General features: G+C 37.8%; 1 protein-coding gene across 2 annotated transcripts in view; it reads left to right on the forward strand.

Moving 5' to 3' along the window:
• The window catches only part of LOC140150859 (uncharacterized), a 58,225-nt gene that overhangs the window by 2,506 nt on the left and 30,448 nt on the right, over window positions 1–25,271 (forward strand). For both annotated transcript variants that reach the window (XM_072173006.1, XM_072173007.1), the window contains exons 2-13: window positions 6,639–6,742; window positions 7,519–7,674; window positions 9,160–9,268; window positions 11,918–12,100; window positions 12,582–12,761; window positions 13,423–13,764; window positions 14,899–15,084; window positions 18,314–18,466; window positions 18,994–19,356; window positions 20,191–20,580; window positions 21,061–21,492; window positions 23,250–23,438. In XM_072173006.1, coding sequence (XP_072029107.1) covers window positions 6,639–6,742; window positions 7,519–7,674; window positions 9,160–9,268; window positions 11,918–12,100; window positions 12,582–12,761; window positions 13,423–13,764; window positions 14,899–15,084; window positions 18,314–18,466; window positions 18,994–19,356; window positions 20,191–20,580; window positions 21,061–21,492; window positions 23,250–23,438 — 2,787 coding nt within the window. The remainder of the gene's footprint in view (window positions 1–6,638; window positions 6,743–7,518; window positions 7,675–9,159; window positions 9,269–11,917; window positions 12,101–12,581; window positions 12,762–13,422; window positions 13,765–14,898; window positions 15,085–18,313; window positions 18,467–18,993; window positions 19,357–20,190; window positions 20,581–21,060; window positions 21,493–23,249; window positions 23,439–25,271) is intronic.

The following is a 25,271-nucleotide window of genomic DNA, read 5'->3' on the forward strand; positions in this document are numbered from 1 at the left end:
GATCTATATAGGCCTACTATATTGTTTTACTGCAAAATTATTTTACTGCAGTGTTTCGTAGGCAAAATTATTTTACTGCAGTGTTTCGTAGGCGAAGCGTATACGAGTATTTATGTTTGAACTACATAGCATATCTTGTTATTGTGCATAGGCCTATTCAAACTCAAAACTATTATGAATGTTCAAAATGCGTGATGTACTGATGTTGACCTACCCATAATATGATCTAAATCATATTCCTCCGCTTTGTTCGACATTGCGCTTGTTCGATAGGCCTACGCATTCAACAACAAAGGTTGACTTTCCATAGGGTAAGGGCAGTAGAGTTTGGTTTTATCGTGTCGTAGGCCTACATGTGGGGTGTCGAGCAACTTAAGGCGTCCATCAAAACGTGTTAATTGTACGATACAAAGAAAGAGAGCTTCATCGAACCAAATCCCACACATATTATATCGTCGCCCACAAAAATCCGTAACTCATTAGATTTATAATAAGAGTTGCGAGGTTTTGCCATCTCAGCGACGATGTGGTATGAATTCCGAGTGAACCTTCTCACTTGGATCCACTCCACTGCAAACGAACAAAATCAACATCTTTCAAATTCTATAGCTCAATACAAAGTTTAAAAGTTTATTCTGTACATAACGCTAATGTGTCTAGAGTTTGCAAATTTATTTTAAAAATATTTTACTTCCAGTTTTAGGTCATAGCATATACACTGATTGTAGGGATTAAGAAATTTAATATTTTTATAAATATTTTGAAGATTTCAATCATAATACTGTTCTACAAATTCGTCATTTTATGAGACCTCAGGCCTCAGACACTAAGATCAAACAAAGATTGTATTATTTTTGCAGGTGAAGCAATCGGGCCCGGGGTCACTCAACTTATAGTGCGGCGCGAAGCGCCAAACTTTAGGAACTAAGGGACCGTTCACAAACACTTGTAAGGGGGGGGGGGGCTGATCCGGGGGGTGGGGGTCTTCGAAAAAATTTGTACGGAGGTGTGCCACGCAGACTTTCGGATGCTGACTTTCTCTATACCTACTTTTTGCTGTTTTTGCTGTTGATCATTAACAACAAACTGGCGATTTTTGGAGTCTCCGTACCCATAATAACATCCCGTTCCCTTGCGATTTTAATTTTATTGTCTTCGTAATCCCGTCCCATAGCCTTACCACCTAACCCATCCCTGTACCTTTTCTTCCTCCTTTCCTTATTCCTCTTTTCCCTATACTTAACTTACTTAATAACTACTGAATTATTTAACAATAAGGGAGTGTTCAGAAATACTTTGGTGGGGGGGCTGGTAAAAAGGGAGGGGCCAAAAAAGTTTTGGACATTAAAAGAGGGGGGACCAAAAAGTTTTAGGTGGTAGGAAAGGGGGGGGGGGGCTAAAAAGTTCTCCTCTTCAAAACCCAAAATTTTTGCGCGCTTCGCGCGCATTGAGACCCTCTAGATCACTTTTAACCTGAGCAAGTTTGGGTTTTCAGTGCTTTTGTTTGAAAAAATTATGACACTTAGTGTACACATAATGATATCTATTCATTAATATAACATTAAAGATGATCAGCAACATGCAACATCTGGGTTGGTCTAAGAAATACTGGCACTTTTATCATAGAATTTTATCTCTTCAAAGTAGGCTACAATTATGATTATGTACTAATCTAATCAAAATACAACTAAATCAAGAAAATATTGCAAATAAATTGGATTTCTTTGCACGTAAACTGCACACTTCAGTTTTTATTTTGTACACATAGGCCCATGGGTAGATTTGCCATAGGGCAGAGTGGGCACAGGCCCTGGTACCACGGTGTTTGGGGGCCAAAACTGATACATGTGTACATTTGCGTGATCAAATTAATCTCATATTTGACCATTTTAGCTTTTTGCATAAATTAGTTCCAATTTTAACAATATTTGACCATTCAAGCTTCAATAAGGCCAAATTTTTTTTTTTTTTTTCGCACATTTTGTACTGTCATAATAGCCACGGATCCAATGCTGATGTGCCTATGAACCTCCAAATAAATCCTCTATTTCATTTATCCCCGGGCATTTATCCCTGTAAAATCAGATAAACACCCTGATTTGGGACAAAAAGGTATAAAATGAAAATTTCATGTGCTTGTATTTCACGCGCAATTGTTCCACCAGGAATGTTTCAAACATTTGCCTCCCTTAATGACATGTGACCCAGATACAACACCACTGGAAACAACACTATTAGGCCTAAGTATGTTTGTTATACGAAAATGGGGGGGGGTCAAAAAGTTTTGTCGGTCAAAAGAGGGGGTCAAAAAAGTTTAGCGGTCCATCGAGGGGGGGTCAAAAAAGTTTTCGAGCGAAAAATTTGAGGTAGATCAGCCCCCCTAAAAGCGCCCAATTATAGGGCAAATTTGGGTGCTTTTTGGGTGTTTTTTTGTGAAAAATTGGTATACTGATGGGTGGCAAAAACAGCAAAAAGTAGGTAAAGAGAAAGTCAGCATCCGAAAGTATGCGTGGCACATCCCCGTAATTTTTTTTCGAGGACCCCCCTCCCCCCGGGAAACATACCCTTTGAAAGCTTTTGAAGATCAAACATGCATTAGGTTTAGGCCGACGTGGTTTTGTATAATTAATATGTATCACCTTTTGAATTTAGTAATAGGCCCTATTTGCAATAATCAAAATACAGGAAAATACATGTACAGGTAATAAAACTCAGATCAGTATGTAAAGTGTAAATTAAACAGACATTGCTAAGATGATGAATTTAAGTTAAATGTCATGATAACAATGCCCTATTATATTATTATTTCAACGGTTATCAGACATGCAAACACCACTCTAAATTGCCCACGGCATTTTGTTGGTTTCAGATTTATTATCAAACGTTAGTCAGGTGTGGAAATCGTGAACCATAAATCACTCAAATTAATTTGGCGTAATGTATATTTTTGTTACCAATCTACTGACATGTCAACAATACTAAAAAAAAAATATTGGTAATAGGAATGCAAAAGTTAACATTTTATGTCACGTTCCTACAAAACCGAGAATATGTTGGCAGACCTAATTTTAAGATGAAGATATAGCCTAGGGAACGTTCATGAATACTTTGGTAATTTTGATTTCGCTATGTCAAAACTTTTTTGACCCCCCTGTCTGTATGTTAAACTTTTAGAACCCCCTCTTTATGGACTGAAAACTTTTTAACCCCCCTTTTTTGTATACACCCAAACCTCCCCCACACCCCCCCACCCCCACACATAATGAAGGTATATACTTAAAATACTCTGCTCTTGTTTCCACTATAGGTACCGGTACTTATTTTACTCGTGGATAAAACTTATTTACAAATGCAGTTTCAACTTTGTTTCAAATTAAAATTCTTGGTGGGGGGGGGGGGGGGGGCAAAATAAAATTGCAATTGCAATTGCTTTACATATGTATACCGGTTTTGTTTTTAGAGAGACGGTACATATCTTCGAGCTTCAAAAAAGGCTTTATTTTCATTTCATATTTCATATATATTTATTTCACAATCGTGGCCATGGGCCAAATTACAGAGAAATATTACAATTATAATTAAATACTTAGAATAACACACAAATTTAAAACATTTATAAATACACAAGTATTGCACATGGTAGTATAAATAAACATGACACGTGGAAAATATATTATTACATGGACATAAAGATATGAAATTTGCACAAATAAAATAGGTCAATTACAATGAAAATATCACCAAAAGATTTGATTAAAAGCACTAAAATCAAAATTTAACCTGCCAGCAGGATAAAATCTTTATGAAAAAAATGTGTACATCCATAACAAAATGATGCACCCGTCGGACGCCACACGCGTCCCACCCCGCACAACAGCCAGGGACAAACACCAGACCCATCCCAAGCGGAGGCCACTCCAAATCATCCGCAAGTCACATGGCCAAGGAATGTTCTCTGTACTCCCAAACCATGTGACCCACGGATGACCCAAAGCGACATCCACCCGAGACAAGCCCGGCATCTACTCCCAGCTACCATGCGAAATGAGACACATGTAGCAGCCGACAAGCGCATCCCTCTGACATGGATGCACACAAATTGAATTTAGATAAAAGCAAGTGGGGCATTTAATGCATGTTTAAAAGTGTGACATAAAAGGGGATGGGGCTCTGTTTGAAGCGTTTCGTGTTGGCCCTTGGATGACGTGCGCGCCAAAATTTTGTATTTTACACTATTTTCGCCCATGATCGGGATGAAAAGGGCTTTATAGTGACAATTATGCTCGCGTAGCGCGCAAATATTTTTGTATTTTACTTTTTTGACCTCCCTTTATGGGTGTCAAAACTTTCTTGACCCCCCTTTTGGCAAGTTCCATGTCAAAACTTTTTTGACCTCCCCTTTTTGGAAGGTCAAAACTTTTTTGACCCCCTCAGAATTTTCCAGCCCCCAAGGTATTTATGAACGTTCCCCTATAACATAAAAAAGTGATGGTCAAATTTTTGAAATTATTATGTGACCGTCCACCACAAATCAGCCGTACAGTTTGCCCGGTCAATATTGTTTTATTCGTGTTTAGAAAATATATATCACTAGGCGGTTACCCGTATTTGGCGGTTCTCGGCTGGGCGCGATTACCCATACCCACCAAGTTTCATGCCCATCCAACAATTTTTACTTATTTGACCTCATATGACCCCTAGTGACCCCTAAATAACCTTCCCAAAATTTGGCTCAAAACATTATTGTACTTGCCACAATCTAATATAATAAACTATGCATTGAGAATTGAGAAAAGACAAAAAGACAGAACAATTTGAAGTAATTAATTATAGAGTTGACAGGAGTTATATATAGGAGTTAATGTTTTTTGCTGTTTCAGTGTGCATGTTCTCATCATAATTTTTTGGTGGTTTGGTGGACTGTCATGAAACATGATGGATGTAGCCTATAGGCCTATCATGTATATTGCGTGATCGTAAAAATGCCTTTCACTGTGACCCAAACTTATTACAAGACCTCTTCTACATTGAGGCTGGCTTTCCCTTTTAAATGGAATTTTTGTTATATTTCCATTGTTACCAGAAAAGTGATTTATTTCTTATAAAAATATACATAATCACAACAAATAGCATGTGGACATTCAGGTTTGTGGGTATGGGTAGATATTGGGCTATTCCAGAAAATAAGTGCATACCCCTATATAAAGGAGTAACTTTTCCAGCAAATAAATATCTGGATTTCAAAGACTGCTGTCTGAAAACGACTGGAATTCCGAACTCCTCTATAGGGGGTATGCGTTTATTTTCTGGGATAGCCCATTGTATTCTTGTATTTTCAATGGGACGATTATTTAGTGTTGTGCCCTCACAACTCCTAACCAATTCGCGGAGCGATACACTAAATCCTTCTGCGTTTGGTGTGCACTTGATAATAGTTCCAGTAAAATAGACGTATAGGCCTACTGAAATGAAAGTGGTTTTCCAAGTATGTGTTTGGATGCGAGCCGTTAGACCAATAGGCCTATAAAATAAACGCCCGACGTAGCAATCTTGTCTTCTAACTTTAAACTACTGAAATGAAGGCGTCTCGACTCTCGTGGAAATAAATATGATTATAGGCAGGTCCATCCCAGGAAAAACCTAACGCTTTTCCTTACCAGAACCCCGAGGGATTACTCAAATATGACAGTGTACGCATACGTGACCAAATTTTTTTCAAACACCCCCTAAACGAGTTTTACCCTACCAGCAAATTTAGCCCCTTAATAAGGTAATTTAATATAGAATTTACCCCCTAATGAGTTTATGGCTAGTAAAAAATGCAACAAACGTACACTTTTTGGACTCGTAATTTTCCAAAAGTTTGAATACCTACCCTAAACAAGTTGTTCAGATTTAGAAAACTTAAAAAAAAGAATGCGTACAGACCATTTAAGTGAGTGCCCCCCGGGCCAGAAACATACTTGACACATATGTTGCTCGGGTTATAAAAAAAGCCCACGGGCCACATCGATTTTTTTCCAGAATCCAAGATGGCGGCCAATGTCCCATTAAAATCCTTAATAACTCATGTTTACAGTCTTAGAATGTTATGGAACTATTTTATTTTACCTTCAAACTATATGCAGATATCGTTTAACAAATGTACACATCAAAAAAATTGGTAAACCGACTAACCATGTGCATGTGACCCAAAATGACCAAACTCTATATGACTACCTAATGACACAATGAATCCATGTGTCATTATGGTCATAGTATACAACTTCTAAAACTTCAAAGGTGCTTGTATGTTCATTGAAGCATATGGTGATTAAAATAGATCTAGGGGCCACGGCAAAAGTGTACTTGAGTCCAAAATGGCGGCCAAATTCGCAAACGGGTCAATCCATGCTAATTTGATACTTACCGAGTGTAGACACAACATCTTGGATGTTGTTCTATAATTGATCAGGAGTAGGCCTACCGTTGTGCTCCTCAAGGTGAGGTCACAACAACAAAAATCAAATTCCCTTTTTTTGTCCCACAAATTTTGCGACCTTAAGCATACCAGAATAGTATTCTCCAATGTGAACTCAGCCTAACATGTATGTGAAAACTACAACAGCATATATAATTTAAACAAATCTATTTTGCAGGGCTATGTCAAAATATTCCGTACGTTCATTGTGCTGGGGACAATCCAACGCTTTCATGCAGGCTGCCTGATGGACAAATTGCTGATAATTTTGACGAAATAGAGGTGAGTTCAAAACGTGTCTTTTCTTTTATGCTGTTTTATCGCTGACATTAACCCCATTAAAGCAGCCTGAGAACTACACAATCGTGAAACCGTAGAACGATCAGTTGGTCAGCATAGATATACTGCTTAATTGCAAGTGTTTATGTGTAACGTAAGGGGTACTACACCTCAATAAATTTGTGACTATTTTTGCATTTTTCTCAAAACTAATAACACCCTGGTAACAAAAGTTATGTATATTATAGGGGCAAGGAATCCAATTACTACACTGGAATTTCAGTGACCCAAGACAAGCGGTTCAATACTTGTGATAGAAAATAAGGTACCGCTATGATGTACCTCATTTCCTATCATATTTACTGAACCGCTTGTCTTGATTCACTGAAATTTCAGTGTAGTAATTGGATTCCTTGCCCCAATAATATACATAACTTTTGTTATCAGTGTGTTATTAATTTTCGAGAAAAATGCAAAAAATAGTCACAAATTTACCACAGGGGTGTAGTACCCCCTTAAGGGGTCTGACTGACCCCTCATAGTCTTAGATAAAAAGGGCCTCGTCGTTTTCTTGGCAGATGCTGAATAATTATTAATAGCAATATCAATTTGACGTGAAAACTGCTGTATTTTGTCAACTGAGCCAAAAAAAAAAATTAAATAAATAAAAAAATAAACAACCTTTTCCCTCCTCACTTTTCCAAACAGGTGGGGACGTGAAACGAATTTTTAATTTTATGTGGCCATTATATTCAAAAAGATTTTATGCCATTTTGCAGATATATAAACAAGTTGGCAACGGGGGTGTTACTACAGCAGAATTGATGGCAACTAAGATGACGGGTGATATGAGCCCTACTATAGAATCGCCATTCGACGACACAGATAAATTTAATATTGCAATTGACTTGAATCGTAAAAGTGCAACTATACAGGTAGGACCTACTGGTTTATCTTTTTATCATCTTTTTATGTTATATTAGAAGGGCATTTCGTGATCCACAGCCTCACCCCCCGCTTTTTTTCAAAAAAAAAAGCTGAGATTTTTATACAACTGGAAACCCCTGGCTACATAATATTTATGTACCAAAAATTTCTTGCAGATTAATTCGTTTAGCAAAAATATCGTCAAATTTGAATTTTGTTCTGGTATGGGGTATACCAGACACATAATCATCCATAACTCACAAACGCAAAATCGGAAACAACTGACATTTCGGGAATCAGCTTTTTACGTGGATATCTACTGAAAAATGTCATAAAAAGAGGATGCCAGGATCACGAAATCCTCCTTTAAATGAATTCATATGTTACGTTCTTTTTTGTTCAGACTTTAGCCTGCAATAAATGTTAATATATGCCTACAGTATACCACTACGCCATGCAAAATCGAGTTTCTGTTGCTAAAATAACGCTAATTTAATGCACATTCGACCCCCTGTGACTAAATGGGTGGCTATACAATTTTTAGATGCTGAATGTCGCATGAAGTACAATCGGTGATGGACTATGTACAGTCTCATGCGGTATAAACGGGCGTTGGGCGCAAGAAGTATGGAACATGGCAACCTCTTATGTTGATTATTCGTATAACATACTATAAGTATACTATAACTTACTATAACTTACTATAAGTATAACTTACTATAAGTATACTATAAGTATGCTACTGAAATGGTGTACGAAATCAATAGCCGAATATTTGCATGGTGTATGGTGATGTGAATGTTTTCAAAATACTCTCTAAATGTAAAAGAGCGAAAAACTCACTCCCCAAAAGAGTGATTCACTTATAGAACGAAAAAAAAAAGAGTGAAATGTGTTTTTTAACTTTAAAACCATTCCAGAAAGAGTAAAAACCACTCTTAAAAAGTGAATTGCAGCTCGTTCAAGGAGTTAAATGAAGGATAACGCGTTTTTAGAGTTGTTCTTCATTTAATTCCTTGAAAGAGTTAAAATTCACTCTTTAAGAGTGGCTTTAACTCTTAAAAAAGAGTGGTTTTAAAGTTTAAAAAAACACATTTCAAACTTTTTTGAGTGGGTTTATAAGTGAATCACTCTTTTGATGGAGTGAGTTTTTCACTCTTTTACATTTAGAGAGTAGTCAACTTTAATACGCAAGTTGTGTTGTGCATAATTTTTTTTTGGTGTTTTGAGCTTTTTGCTGTCTGCGTGTTTGTGTATTGAAATTATTTTATTGATTTTTTATTGTTGATTGTTTGTATTGTTGATTTTGCCCAATAAAAACAAACAAATAACGGTCTCTTATGTAATAATAATGTACATAATCTTTCAAATGTATCATGTATTATGTTATGTTATGTTATGTTATGTTATGTTATGTTATGTTATGTTATGTTATGTGTTATGTTATTATGTTATGTTATCACGGTTACATTTAATTTTGTATATTCACTTAGATTATTTCCGTAGACAATTCAGACGACGCGCTTTATTGGTGTGTGTTTCACGGAGGAGCCGTCCAGGATACATCCGTGAACGACGAGTTGGTATTAATTGTTTTACAAGGTACTGTATAACATGAACACAAACAATCAAGCGGGGGAAAATCTGCTAGAAAATGGGCGATAAAATTACAAATGTTGCGAGAGGGCGCACAGTGTCAACACCCTATATTATAAATATTTCTTCATACAGCTCCATACTCCGTTGGTGAAATCAATATTCTATTATTGACATAGATAAAGAAAGTTTACATATGCATTGTGATATACACGTGTGATCGAATATTATAATACAAGCACCTGGATCTTAGGTGAATGGGCTAAATGTGTTCCTTTATATAATTGTAATTCTCAAAATTAAATATATCACAATTTTAATTTACGATTTAAAAATCGATACACGAAAAATGCAGTAAAAATGTATCCAGAGCAAACAGCAATGGCCGCTAATTAGTGTATTTAATTCAAGTTAGTGTATTAAAAACAAAACCTGGGTTTTACCTGAAAATAAATCGAATTTCCTTGTAATAGCAACACCATATGGGATACTAGAGAATGCGCAAATCGTAATAACGTGTAGAATAGAACTTGGTGGTATCTCATATGATAGTCGTATACTATGCTTAGCCTGAGTCGAACAAAATCGCCATGCGTAGCTATTGAAAAACGAAAGGATTCGCCGTACTATCACGGCAATTTTTGACACGAAGATATAGGGATGCTGACGCTGTGGGACGTTTAATGGTTTTGTGGTCCGGATACAAAATCACAAATTTCCAGTAACGAATTTGTTAAAATGCCCAGACAAGTCCCTATGCAATGCATATAGGCCTACCGGACAAAAGGTTCCATTGCCAAATCGTTCTTTTGCGTAATTAGCGATTGGTAATTAACCCAAACCACGGACCCCCCGAATCTATCCATAGTTTGCCGTCCACTTCCCTACTCTTACCGATCCTGTGTCAGGCGAGCTTTCCACATTTCATACCCGTGCTCTCAATGTCTTACTCTTTGTGTAAGCGATGAGCGATGTAAAATGCCCCGACCAATCAATGCAACTATCAGCAGTGTGGCAATATTTGAAGAGGATTTTCGGGATAACATAGAGCTAACTTGCATGCTTGCAGGACGTGTGCAACTTGATAATACTTTTTCTGTGTGTAAATTTCATTTCAAAACTAAATTTGGCCAACAACATTTTCGTTACTTAAAATTGTTACTGTTAACCCCATTGCAACATTTATAAATGCATGTCCATTCCTGCATCAATGTTTCCAATAAACTGTGTCTCATACCTGTAAGTATTTCTACATGTATGGTCTATCTTGCGTCACAGTGATCTTGCGTATTAAAGGTTGAAGTGAAGTATTGATTTATTTTTCCACATGACAAATGTTCATTGCCTACAGACCTATACAGTACAGAGTCATTAAAAAATATTTTTCCGATCGACCGACCCATCCCAAATATCCCACTGGAGGACAGCAAACAATTGTTTTGGCCTACCCCAGCAAACACAAAAACGTTTTTGAAAACGTTTTAAATAAGTTATATTTTGGGTTTTGGTTTAAGTAAAACCGTTTTAATAACATTACACATTTTTTGCAAAATATTTTTCAACCCCAAAATAACATTCTGTTTAGAATCATTTGTACCAAGTTTTCAAAAATGTTTTTGGAATGTTATTAAAACGTTTTTATACCCTTTATATAACCCGACATTTAAATGTTTTCTGTAAAACATTTGTGTTTGCTGTGCAGTAAATTACCAACAAATGTTATTTAATGTTATAACCCGACATTTAAACGTTTTCTGACAACCTTTTATAACCTTTTGCGAATGATGTCGAAAACGTTTTGTGTTTGCTGGGTAATTGACACCAAAGTCATTGTACATAGGTGGACAATTATTTGGAAGGAATATTCCAATAAAATTCAAACAGTCTTGGTGGGCAGTGGGCTGCTGTAAATGCTCGTGGTCAATAAAAGGAGTAGGTCTGTCAGTTAGAGAAGATTTTCTCTGGTACAATGCAGCGGTGTATGGGTAGCTTGTCAGTGGTGGCATCCATTTGTGGAGCATAGACGTAGCGCCCGTGGGGATGGGGGAATGACCCCCCTCAATATTTTGATAAGGGGGATGGGCCATACAATCATCCCTGGTCCAATGTTGACGCCTGTATGTGGGTTCTGACCAAAGTGACTTCAGCCTAAAAAGTGCCATTTTGTGCTCTTAGTCGCGCGAATTTGTTCCACTTTTGCGCCATTTTGCGCGCATTTATACCATACTGGATTCAGTATTTTTCAAGATTTTTTTCCAGCTCAATCCTCCAATTCAACAAGAAATCTACTCCACTGTAATGTTGAGTGATAGGGGCGTTTTTTAAAAATCTGAATATTTAGAAGCGGATTTAGGAGGAAACTGTCGGAACCGGGGTTCACGGGACGTTAGCGTTTTGTGGTAATCATGGTAGTATGTATTCATCACCTAATGACGGAACTGAGACTAACCCGGTACCAAAATGACAGGACAAATGCACGCAAAAGGCGTAAAATGTGTAATTTTAATGCTAAAATAGGCCGATAAAAGGATAGCTGTAGCCTAAAACAGCTAGGTCAAAAGGAATAAATGCACACCACACATATTTTGGTTAACATTATTCCTGTAAAATCCTGTATATAATAACATACAAAATCGCTTAATCTTACATTTACAGAAGTCGGTAATTCGATTACCTTAGAAAACGAAGGAACAAGTGATACGACAACCACGGATGCCGGAGAGTCGACAAACTTGTTATCTGATAATAATGCTCAGTTTAGGTGCGTTGTGATGGACGGCGAGAAAGAAGCTACGATCGAATGGTTTAGAAACGGCATGCTTATCACTGATGGTGCAGGTGCGTAGTAGGTCTACGTGTACCGGCCTACGTGTTTTGTGAAAGTGTTATTTGTTTTTAAAAGAAAGTGTGACAGAGATTGACATAGACACAGAGTTGCAAAACTTGTTGTGCAACCACCGTCGTTGATGATGTTCAGTGGATGTTGATGCGTGATGATGATGATGATAATGATGATCACGATGATGATAATAAGGACGACGATAATTGCGGTAATGATAGGCCTATGATAATGACCATAATTATGGTGATGATGACGACGACGATGATAATGATGATGATGATGATGATGATAGTGGGAATGATAATAATATTTTGATGTAGTCTACTTCGTTGGGTCGGTGCAAGAACGTCGTTACGTAAGTGACATTTTTGGCGAGATTGAGTTATTAATGGACAAAAATGGTAACCCTGTAAAATGACAAAAACGGAGATACCGCGTTCTTGCACCAACACCATGACTTATAATACAATTCAACAGATTTCGACATTAGTACATCTTATGTCGGTGACAATACAGTGCCTTCAATTGATACAACAAGCTCATTGACGTTTTCTCCGGCTAATGCCAATCAGAATGATGTGATTACATGTCGAGCCAGTGTTTGCGACGAGGCCCTAGGCCTATCTAATGATCGCAGTTTCACTTTGAATATCTTTAGTAAGTATCTTCCAAAAATAAATTACTACTCGAGTTCGACATTGATTAGATTACAAAGAAACATTTTCCAAAATATGCTTGGATGGCAAGGGTATACATGGTTCTTTGTATATGTACCACGGTTTTGGGGTGCACTTTCAGGAGTTTTGTATAACGATTAACGATGCCACTTTAAATGCACCCAGTACACACATATGTAAACGTAACATATTCTGTCCATACGGGTTGTATCCGGCCAAAAAGACCTTAGCTAATAACAGGCTAAAAATAAATAGAATTGCGTAAATTTGGACAAAAAACAAAACAACAAAAAAAAAAAAAAAAAAAAAAAAAAGCTGAATTCAGTGTTGTAACCTGAAAATTATCATGCCTGTTGAATATTTTAATATTAAATTAAAATTTATTTTATTATAAACTGCGTTGTCTTTTTTAAAGACAGTTCTTGTTTGTGATGTTATGAATCCAATCGGTGAGAGAAGTTGACCAAAATTAATTCCATTTTGGAGCCTTTTTACATCAATTGTTTACGAAATACCCTAATTTTAGCATCTGTCATAATTTTCAAGATGTCTGCGTACGGGTTAAACAAAATTTTTAATTCAAGGCATCTTTGTCCTTATGAGTATTAAAAGACTTATTAAATTAAATTTTCTATTTTCAGATCCAGGATCGGCAACTTTAACTAACACTGAAACCAGTCCCGTTGATTCAATAGTAATATCAACCTTGAATGGCGCTGAACAAAAAACGACTAACGTGATATTCGATTCTTCAACAACGTTTTCTTGCGTAGTTGAAAACGACAATCCAGACGCAGTGATTCAGTGGTATATTAACGATGTACAACAGGTGGCAACCGGTACTACCACCGGGGGTACTACTTTGGACATTACCCCCACCATGAGTAACCAGGGAGATGTAATAAGGTGTCAGACTATTCAACGTGATGGAAGTAATACCCTCATTGGAGAACGCAACTTAAGTTTCACATTGGATGTCTTTGGTGAGACTTTTAGTTTATGTTGGGCTATTATTACGATCTACAGTCCCGGACAAATAATGTTGGAACACGTTGACATTTGTACTACAAATATACCCCCATGTCCCGTTTCTGTTGCTACCTGTTTAATTGGTCCCCCTCTAACTACACCGCTACAGACACCCAACATTGATTGGTGGTAATAGGGGAGGGTTATATATAGTTTGAAACAGTCCTACTTTTACACAAGTGTTCCAGCTACTTTTGACCGGGATTGTAGAAAGACAGAAGGCCGAAAGTACCTTTTCCATGTTCCCCCACGTGTAATCGCCTCCAAACGTGGACGCCGTTTAAGACTATGCAAACGTGGTCGTCATACCGAGGACGTTTTCGAGCCATTTTGTTCGTGTATTTTTGTGTTTATGGAAGTTAACCTAGCAAATGCGGACGTTATAATTATCTAAAGTACGATAGAGGACGTATCTTGAAAATCCATTAGACGTAACTGCTGGCGTTTGCAGAGCTCCAGAAACCAAGGACGGTCCCCCATTGATTCACAGTGTAAGTGTGAAGTGCGAGAGTGGCGTGTCCTCGTTTGCTGGCAAACACCTACGCGCGCAAAGATAAACAATTAACACACTGTACTATAATTCAAAACAAATGAATTATTTATTGAAAGGACAGGATGATTGGACAATGCTCTTGTACACATAAAAGATGAATCATTGACAACACAAACTACAGTCATATCACAACAGGTTTGCTGATCAGTTTAATGTATTAACATGATTAAATCCCAGACGACTCTCAAAAGTAATCGGACTGACATCCTTTACAAACAAAATCCTTGCACAGATGACAATATCCACAATGGTATTTATACTTGGAAAATTATAAAAATATTATAATACGTTGCATTGCTTTTCACTTTCAAATGTTAAAAAAGCCCATAAAAAAGCACTGCATTTGGCAATTCGTGATTGTCCTCAAATGGCAACAAAACAAACTTTGTAGACAAGTTTTGCTACTGCTTCTGGGTATATGAAGACATGATTGCCAGAATTATTGGCTTAATTGGCTTCCTGTACATTTTTTGGACTAAGGCTGTATCTTTTGTATGAACTTCTGAGTAACATGCACTTCAAAAAACTTTTTCAGATAGCGGCACGATTTCCGTGACCAAAACACAGCCTGCTCCAGACCAAACAACAAGGGGTACTGGTACAACAACCAGTGTCTCTCCGGGAGAATCAGCAACATTTATTTGCGAAATTACTAATGCGAATCCTGAAGTGGCTATTACGTGGTACTGTAATGGTGTTCAAGTCGATAGCACAGCAGCAGGTACGATAAAGGAATAAATTGTAGTACATCCAGCATGTGATGTAAGTAGTGGCTTAAGGGTAGACGCGGTATTGCAGCCAAAAAAAAAAGATTTCCATTTAAATCCAAATCAAGAAAAATCGATTTTCATTATCTAAATCAATATATTGTTGAAAACCAAAAGCTATTTGCGCCAGATCACACAACTTAGTTGTTGATGTTGTTTCAGCTGATATGGCTATGTGCACCACCTGCTGTAAAATTCTCTTTGAACAATACCTTTGTTCCCATTCAATACCATGAATAACTTCTATGCTTCACTGCACGTTGCCTATACTGTGCTGGCCATGTTTCCAAACGGATGCTTTTTGCTCTAATTTCTCTCGGAAGCTTATGCGTTAATTTCTTCTCAAAAACCAAACGGTGTCTTCTCAGAGCCACACCAGGCCGAATCTGCAGAAGAAGTGGCTAGACCGTGGACACAAACTAAACATGCTCCTCCGACAACGCCGAAATCTTCGCATCCACGCCTGTTCCCCATTGACCAAGTTAGCGTGACCCATCCGACACCACGTGGAGGTTTGGATTGGGTTGCCCGCGAGCAATCACTATGCCAGCGGGCCTTGCCGGACTCCGGGGCCGGACTCACACAACTTAATGTCTCAGCTCGTTATATACCATCACTACGGTGTACCATGAGGGACATGAAAACTTCAATCAGGTTTTTGCAAACTTCAATCAGTTTTTGCAAACTTCAATCAGTTTTGCAAACTTCAATCAGTTTTGCAAACTTCAATCAGTTTTGCAAACTTCAATCAGTTTTGCAAACTTCAATCAGTTTTTGCAAACTTCAATCAGTTTTGCAAACTTCAATCAGTTTTTGCAAACTTCAATCAGTTTTGCAAACTTCAATCAGTTTTGCAAACTTCAATCAGTTTTGCAAACTTCAATCAGTTTTGCAAACTTCAATCAGTTTTTGCAAACTTCAATCAGTTTTTGCAAACTTCAATCAGTTTTTGCAAACTTCAATCAGTTTTTGCAAACTTCAATCAGTTTTTGCAAACTTCAATCAATTTTTGCAAACTTCAATCAGTTTTTGCAAACTTCAATCAGTTTTTGCAAACTTCAATCAGTTTCTGCAAACTTCAATCAGTTTTTGCAAACTTCAAACACTTTTCGCAAACTTCAATTGTTTTCGCTAACTTCAAACACTTTTTGCTAACTTCAATTGTTTTTGCTAACTTCAATCACCCGCGCGGGCCGCGATAAGTGTACCAATTTCAAGCTTTTTGCAAAAAATGGTACCCTTTTTAACCACTTAGGCCTACAAGTCGGCATTAAGGTAGTGATTTTCATGTTTTGTCGGAAGCCGTTTCCCAACTGGTATAAAGCCTGTACGGGAGCCCGAGTATTTGAGTCTACTTCATTGTATCAGTGAAAAGTGTGTACATATTTTGAGTTGATCAGGGAAAAGGGTTCCTACTTTGCTCCAAGGGCAGTAATAAGGGTTTCTTTTTTTTCACATAATAAAGGGCGGTGTTTAGGGTTGGGAATCTGAGGGGGATGCTTGAGGATGACAACACATAATGGTATGTGAGTGCCCCGGCAGTGGGTCTCAATGGCGTGACCAGACATTTTCATGGGGGGGGTATGCAGGGCCATGAGTACTGACATGGATGGTGTGGAAACTACATTAAGATACATTGAAGTTACTTACTTTGGTGGGGGGCATCAGGCAGGGGGCATGGCCCCTTTCTGGTTTTGCCACTGCCGGCTCTATAGGGTCCAGTGGTGTTGGAAGAGTGATGTGGGGCCGGGGAAGGCCCATAACCAGGGGCTAGGCGGACGCACCCCCAAATGCCCCAAAAGACCCCCCGTTTTTACCCAAAAAGTCTCCAAAAAAATCCGACCCCCTAGTCCCAAAATTTTGAAAAAAAGTCCACATTTTCAAAATCAGTCCCCATAAGTCCTGGTTACGGGTCTGAGGTCTGGGGGAGTACCGTCAGGACAGAAACTTTACCTGGTTTCATTTGGGGGTGTGGGGCATGGCTACTCAACACCCCCTGACCCACTCCCCCTATGCGCGCTACTCAGTTGCGGTGCCAGGGGGATTCCCCAGACAGAACTCTTGCCCCTGTTCCCCAGTAAAACCCAAAATTACTAATTGCACTTTTTTGCTGCAATTTTGCGCAATATTTGTTGATTTCGCCACCCCCCCCCAAATTCACTTTGCCCTCCCCCCACGAAGAAAATTCCTGGCGCCGCCACTGCCACCACTTACCTAGTATCATGTCAACGAAAATTCCCGGTGAAAATTGTACTGGAGTTTTATAATTATTATAATTACAGAAGTTTGCATGGCCCTCATGGTACACCGTCCCGTTTGTCTTCTAAAGGGTTTGAAGTTAACAAAAACAGGGTTTGAAGTTAGCAAAAACAGGGTTTGAAGTTAACATAAACAGGGTCTGAAGTTGATAACATTAAATAAAGATGGTCAGCAACATGCAACACCGAGGTTGGTCTGGGAAATATTGGCACTTTTTATCATAGAATTTTATATCTCTTCAAAGTAGGCTACAAATTTGATAATGTACTAATCTGATCAAAATACAACTAAATCAAGAAAATATTGCAAATAAATTGGATTTCTTTGTATGTAAACTGCACACTTCAGTTTACTTTTTCTCATTGCAAAATTATTTTGTACATATAGTCCCATGGGTAGATTTACCATAGGGCAGAGTGTGCACGGCCCAGGTGCCACGGTCTTTGGGGGCCAAAACTGATACCTGTGTACATTTTGTGTGACCAAATTATTGACCATTTTAGCTTTTTGCATAAATTAGTTCCAATTTTAACAATATTTGACCATTCAAGCTTCAATATGGCCAAATCGTTTGCGAGGTTCGCGCGCATTAGTACAATCATAATAGTCACGGATCCAACTTATGTTGATGTGCCTATGAACCTCCAAATAAATCCTCTATTTCATTTATCCCTGTAAAATCAGATAAACACCCTGATTTGGGACAAATCTAAATTAAGTATAAAATGAAAATTTCCTTGTTAAGTATGTTTGTTATACGATAATGGGGGGGGCGGTCAAAAAGTTTTGTCTGTCAAAGAGGGGGTCAAAAAGTTTAGCGGTCCATCGAGGGGGGGTCAAAAGTTTTTGAGCGAAAAAATGAGGAAGACCAGCCCCCCTACCAAAGTATTAATGAACACTCCCTAACATTTCGCTTCTTTACAGGCATTGACATTACCAGTACCTCTTCACCCAGTACATTGGAATTCACACCAGATACTAATGATCATGATAAAACAGTCGTATGTAGATCAACACAGACTAGGCCCGGATTCGATCCAGACACCCAAGAAGCTGGATTTGTTCTGAATGTTTTAGGTACGATAACAATTATTACGTTCTCTCAACAACTTTGATCTCATATTGAATTTGTTTATCAGTGAGGTGAAAAGGTGACTGCTTGTCAAGGGCAGTAAATTAACCTGATAGGCCAATGAAGATGGTTTTGTGCAGTTTATCAGCGTCATATAATTGACCTTTGCCTGATGTGCTAGGGGCAGTAGTTGACGTTATGAGTTATTGTCAACGTTTTGGTCAGAGTACCGTCCGAAATGGCATTTTTATATGTATCTGTAGTGTAAGGTGACAAGATTAAGTTTTGTAGTTTTCCAGTTAGTGACTTTTTACACCTCACTAATAAAAAGATTATACAGATTGTAAATCTCAATACATTTCATAATGTTCCAATTTTCCACAGATGGCGAGGAGATCTTGTTGTTGCGATGTTGTTATTTTTGCTGTTGTTATTATTGTTGATGATAATATTAATAATTGATGATGACAACGTTGTAGCTGATAATGTTTGTATTGATAGTTTTACCGATAGTTTAATTGTTTTCCTTCAGATCTTCCTGATACAATGCGGATATTTGTCAAAAAACCTTCCGAAACAGCATACAAAGAATACGAGGACAATGACAATGTCGTCATTAATCCGGGGTTAACCGACGTCAGGTGTGAAACCACTAATTCAAACCCAGTGGTCACCATGTCTTGGACAATTGGAGGTGCGAGTGCCAGCGAACACAGTAGCAGTGGTGGGACTCCTAACACGGTTAATGGTAACACCTTTTTTGATTATGATAGCTACATCCTTGATCGTGATATCCAGACTTGTGTTCAAGTGGTCTGTGCTGCCTCCAATGCAGCCATCGTTCAGCTAGGACAACAAGCAACATACACAAGGACGGTGAACATCCAAGTCAGACGTGAGTTTCTCATTTGATACATGGTAGTAATTTTTACCTGTAAGCAATTTATTATATAATACTTATTTTAGTTGAATGAATAGAGCTACTAAAGGTAGAATTTTTCTCATTGCTTTAATATCGGACAAGTCATGTTATTTAGTGGTAACCAATTACCGTAGTATGTCCATACCATTAGCAAAATATTGCCAACAATGGGAGATTCTAGTCATTCAGTTCGTCTATATGTGTTTTCATTACTTTTTTATATTACAACATATTTGTGAGTTGCAAACTGAACATCAACATTTATACACTATGTAGAATTTGTGTGAGAGAATCGTAGAATTTACTTGTGGTACATAAGGTCCGGGGTTCAATTTTCAGGAATGGTAGCTTACAGGAGTTATTGGCTTGGAATAAATTTAATCTAAATTTAATCGGCAACATCTGCACAAGAACTCCAGACTTCCGCTTTCCCGATGGTTAATTTAGAATTGGGTAACTGAACAGTAAGATACTCCGTCTATAGGAGGGGACGTTAAGCCGTCTATCCCGCGTGTTAGATAATCACCATGATCACACATGTACATGTATATCATAGTCTTTTTCGAAAAGAGTAGGGTGAAAACTCGTGACTGTCCTTATACGTCCCAATTACAACTAAAAGAGGGTCCGTGTGAATGCAATTTTTCGGCACTGATTAATGGCTACCCTCTATAATGATGCCATAAACAAAATAAAATAAATGGCGACCATAATTTTGACCAGAAAGTGTTTTTTTAATCTTTCGACAGCCATGGTGTTACTGACTGTCGAAAGATAGCTTATGTGTTCTTTTCTTCATTAAACCAGAACCGCCGGAGATACCAACAATCACACTGAACACAGGTAGCGGTGGTACAATTGTTGGTAGTGCATCTGATGACCCTATTATGCTAATAGAAAACAACGAATACGTCTTTAACTGTGAGGCTTCAGACGCGGATCCAGAAGCCGATATCCAGTGGACGCTATATGACAACAATGGACAAGTAATTGTGGGTGGCGGGGAAATTGATCAAGGAAATGAGGATGATGCTGATTGTAACTTGGAAAATAACGTCAAGTCGTATACCCTAGAGGCTTCCTTTGTTCAACATGAGTCTTTACATGGTGGTTACTTGGAATGTAAGGCTCTAAATGAATATTACAACGACGAGAATAGTGGTTCAACCACAACGCGTAGAAATTTTAGAGTTGGTCGTAAGTATCAATTCGTTTATTTGTTTTTGTTTAAGCCTTTAGCTGTGCATATTTTGCGTTTTCTATTGTGTTTATGTAACTATTTGTCAAAGAAGTAAGAATTTTTTGAAATACGTTTTGAAAACTTTTTATGTGAAAAAAACTACTACAGCAACTTTTAAAAATGTTACTGTAAAATATTTTGGTTCACATTAAGTTTTCAACAATTATGCTCTCTGAGTGTCATTAAAACGTTTATACCCTTTATACTCATAGTAATCTTCTTTAAGAGTGATGGATAATGTCTGCAGATGAAACTATTCTAAGGAGGTAAATAAATGAGATGAAGCCTACATCTCAGATACGCAAATCTTCCGGAGATCGTCCTGGCAAAATACAAATTGGAATATCTCGATTATCGTTGCGTCCAATTAATAATATATTTAATTAACATTGTCTCATGGATCCCTATGTTTTCATTTACATTTTGTCTTATTTCAGGCGGACCCAATCCTGACCTTGGTGAGGAAGTCGTCTTACGTTATCGTCAAGGGATGACAGACCCATACACCGATATCGCCCATGACGACATCGTCTATGTTAATCGAGGCACACAATATGAATTCCAGTGCGAAGTATTCAATGTCTTACCAACTACAGAATCCATTCCATCCGTCGATGCTACAGACCTTTTCTTCTACTATGATAATAATTTCAGTCCGGGTGTACAAATGAACAACGAACCCGCGGTGCCGTCCCAGAGCGTACCGACATTGTATGATTTGACCGATGAATACCGAATAGTTCCGACAATTACCGATACCTGTCCTACTGAAATACGCTGTATAGTCATTTACGATGTCACCAATTCTAGTCCGGACATGCCGACTTTGTCCGATACACCGTATGTGAGTGCGCAGCTTATACAAAATGGTAAGATCATATAAAAAAAATCTGACCGGTTTTAACACTAGAAAGTGTCATTTTCTACTTTTGGTTAATAGTAGGGATGTCCACTATCAATACATATGCTGCTAGAACAGTTTCCCATTTACTGTATGTGTGGACCCACCCATGTATTGTCTATGGAAACACAGCTCAATGCAGGAAGTCACAGGCCTGTTAAATGGCGTAGGGCCTACAGTACTTGTTGTGATCCAAATGTAGGCATATATCAGGGTGTTTCTAGAAATTCCTGATTCCACCAGAAAACATTAACCAAACTCTTTCCTGATTGGTCAGTAAATAGAGAGGACCTTCCTTTATCAAGGGATGAACTTAAAAAAAAAAGAGAAAAATTTAAGAAATTAAAGAACGTTTAAACCTGCCAAAACCCATCTCAAATTATGCACTTCTGACCACCATGTCCATTTTAGATATACTACATCATGGCTTCCATGCACGCACAGTATATTGCTCAATGTAGTAAAGATAACCTTTGAGTTGGAGCAAATTTCTAAAAATTGGTAGTGATTAAGGTTACCAAATTTATGTCATGATGAAATATAATAATTTTTGAAGATAAAATGTGCTGACCTTAAAAGATTGAATAATGTTTAAGACTGCCGCTATTCATTTGAAATAAGGCACTTATTGTTCAGCTCATCTATGGAGATATTTTCCATGGGAGCCATCTATGATCATACTTGAGGTTCCACCAAACAAACCATGGGTTTTGAGGTCTTATATTTTTGTCAAATCGCTTAAGGGAAGGAGTATGAACGTTTGGGCAGTATTTATTTTGGGACATTAGAGCACATCAGACATACCGAATTGCATTCTGAATATGAAGAATGTCCTTCTGATATCAAATAATTTTGATGTTTTGAAATTCGCAATGTAATACACATTTTATGGCAAATCATTAAAAATTGATATTTGTGATATTTAACAGTACTCGAAGTAAACTTTATAAATCTGATGATATGTACTTAAAGTGTATGTAGGTGGGATGAAAAGCCGACGATCAATTGAAAATTGTGACCTTTCGTATTGAATATATGGATTTTTTCAAAAAAACACCAAAAAAAATTAGGTCGTTTTGGGAAAAAAATCCATATATCATTAAATTTACTTCGAGGACTGTTATATATCAAAAATATCAACTTTTAATAATTTGTCATAAAATTTGTATTATATCATGAATTTCAAAAAATGAAAATTATTTGATAGCAGAAAGACATTCTTCGTATTCATAATGCAATTCGATATGTCTGATGTGCTCTCATGTCCCACAAAAAATACTGTCGAAACGCCCAAAATGCTCATTCCAGATCCCTTAAATTTTCAGGATGATCTTATGTCATGTTGTTATAACCAAATATAATGTTTCAGATAACGCTAGTTAATTAATACATTAAGAAAAAGTACCTTAAAATTGCACTTTCTGTTAGTATTCCTTTTTGGACTTAAATTTTAACATGTTCTAGCAGCCCTATATAAAACAGTGACACTCGAAATACTATATATCTGGAATGAAATGTCCGATTAAGATTATTTAAACGCCAAAATGTTTCTTTCATCAATTCCCAGCCTATAAGTTAGGTCTGAGTCAAATAAAAAAAGCACTTCAATTTTTAGTGGACATGCCTACTTTATAGTAACCGTGAATTTGTTATGTGATTGTGATTGGAAAACTGAACTGTACTTTGTTGTAATACTTTTAAATAACATTACCCTGTCATAACTAGATACACCTCCAACAAGCGTCGTCATAACACCACCTGTATTTAGCGATCCGCTAATGCGTGGGAGTTTATCCAATGATGGGGGCGTGAAAGTCCTACAACTATACGAAGGGGATGTCTACACACTGCAGTGTGGGGTTCAGGGCGCGGATCCTAGCGTAGACATTACTTGGACAATAGACGATTGTTCAGGTAATTATATTTCGTTTTAAGATATATTTGTACGATATTACTTTACTATTTCATACGCCTTTTTGAAGTATGGCGTACACAATAGGAGGTCGGTATTCAATATTGGTAAAACTTTAAAAAAAATTTTACGCATTTCGTGCAGCGTCATTCTATTTTGTCCGCCATACCTCCTAAAGGCTAATTGCTAGTCCAGTAAATAGATGCATTTGTAGGATTGTAGATTATATAGTTCAAACATTTTGCTAGGCAAATCCAATGAAAAAGTAACTCACTACTTTAGCTTTTGCCATCTGGGCTGACGGCTCGATCACAAGTGTCTTGGTCCACTGCTTTTCCCGCGAAACGGCTTGATGACATTCCCGGAAGTGATGTTGTTTTTGTTTTGAGCAGTGGATCGTATACGTGATCGAGAAAGACGATACCTTCGTCGCGGTTGATTGCTTTGGCTCCCTTTTTGCGGATTTGGATAGCTTCCCTTATTCTTCTGGTGAAAGTGTTCGAGTCCCTGTCAAGTACTTTCCCCCTCCACATTCAATGACATGGTTTTCTTGAGCGATGTGGTCAGTAATGGCTGATTTGTGTTATTCAGAAGTTGATTCTTTTCTGTTTGCTCTTGTGAATTTTCTTTCGGTTATTGTTTCAGAGTCTTTCTTGTGTTCTTTGAGTCTTGTCCCAAACTGTCTTCCTGTCTCCCCTACGTAGGACCTGTCACATCCTTTACACGGGATATTGTAGACAACGTCACTTGTCTGCTCTATGTCCTTCTTGTCCTTCGGGTGGAGTAGCAGGATTTTTAGCGTGTTGGTAGGCCGCAGAGCCGTGGAGATGTTGTGCCTTTTGAATATTCTTTGAAGCCTCTCTGCCAAGCCTTCTACGTCTTCTACCACCATTCCTTTTGATGGTGTGTAGTCCTTCTTGTTCTCTATCCAAAGACCATTTTGGATAGCAACACTCTGCTAGCGCTGTTCTGATCTTTATTTCCTCCTCTTCCTTGTCTTCTTCCTCTGTCACGATGTTATCCATCCTATCCATTAGAGTCCGGATGACCCCAAGTTTTTGATGAAGGGGGTGCTGCGACTGAAAATTTAGATACTGGTCCGTATGCGTGTTCTTTCGGTAAACCAACAGCTTCAAGGACCCGTCTTCTTTGCGGACGATTAATGTGTCCAGAAAAAAGATTTTACCCTGATCCTCCTCTTCAAAAGTGAATTTAATATTCCCAGTCGGGTCGACGGAATTAAAATGGTCAGTGAGCTTTTGAGTGCTATCCTTCTGTGCTGGAAATCATACACAACATTAACAAATGGAGAGCAGAAACACAGACAAATGAAAATGTGTGCATAATGCCTGAAGTATCACAAAAAAGCAACAATGAGACACACAAATCATACATACATGTACATGAGCAGAAAGTAAAGCAGGCCATATCTAAGGCATATAATGTCTCAAATCTAGCTTTTAATGAAACAAGAAATTTGTGTCTTGCATAGAGACGTGTCTTTGTATATTGCTTATTCTTCTTGCGTACAATATACACCAAAGTGCAGTTGAACCTGTATTAGGTTACAGAATTGTACAGATAAAAATTGTTGTCAGGGATCGCTACGTGGACGCTTCTGCAATCACCCGAGGTATCTTGCTATTAAGATTATGTCTTAAAAACATAGGACGTGTATTAATAAGCCAGACATATGATTCTATTTCTTAAAGCTATGTAGGGTAGATATTTGAAGAAGTGTGGGTTTTTACCTATAAGCATGAATTTTAGCACAGTTGGTACACCATGGTATATGAAATATTTTCAGAAGTGAAGACATAGCGAAAAAGGTTCTA

This window comes from Amphiura filiformis, chromosome 4, assembly GCF_039555335.1.
Source record: "Amphiura filiformis chromosome 4, Afil_fr2py, whole genome shotgun sequence".
NCBI lineage: Eukaryota > Metazoa > Echinodermata > Ophiuroidea > Amphilepidida > Amphiuridae > Amphiura > Amphiura filiformis.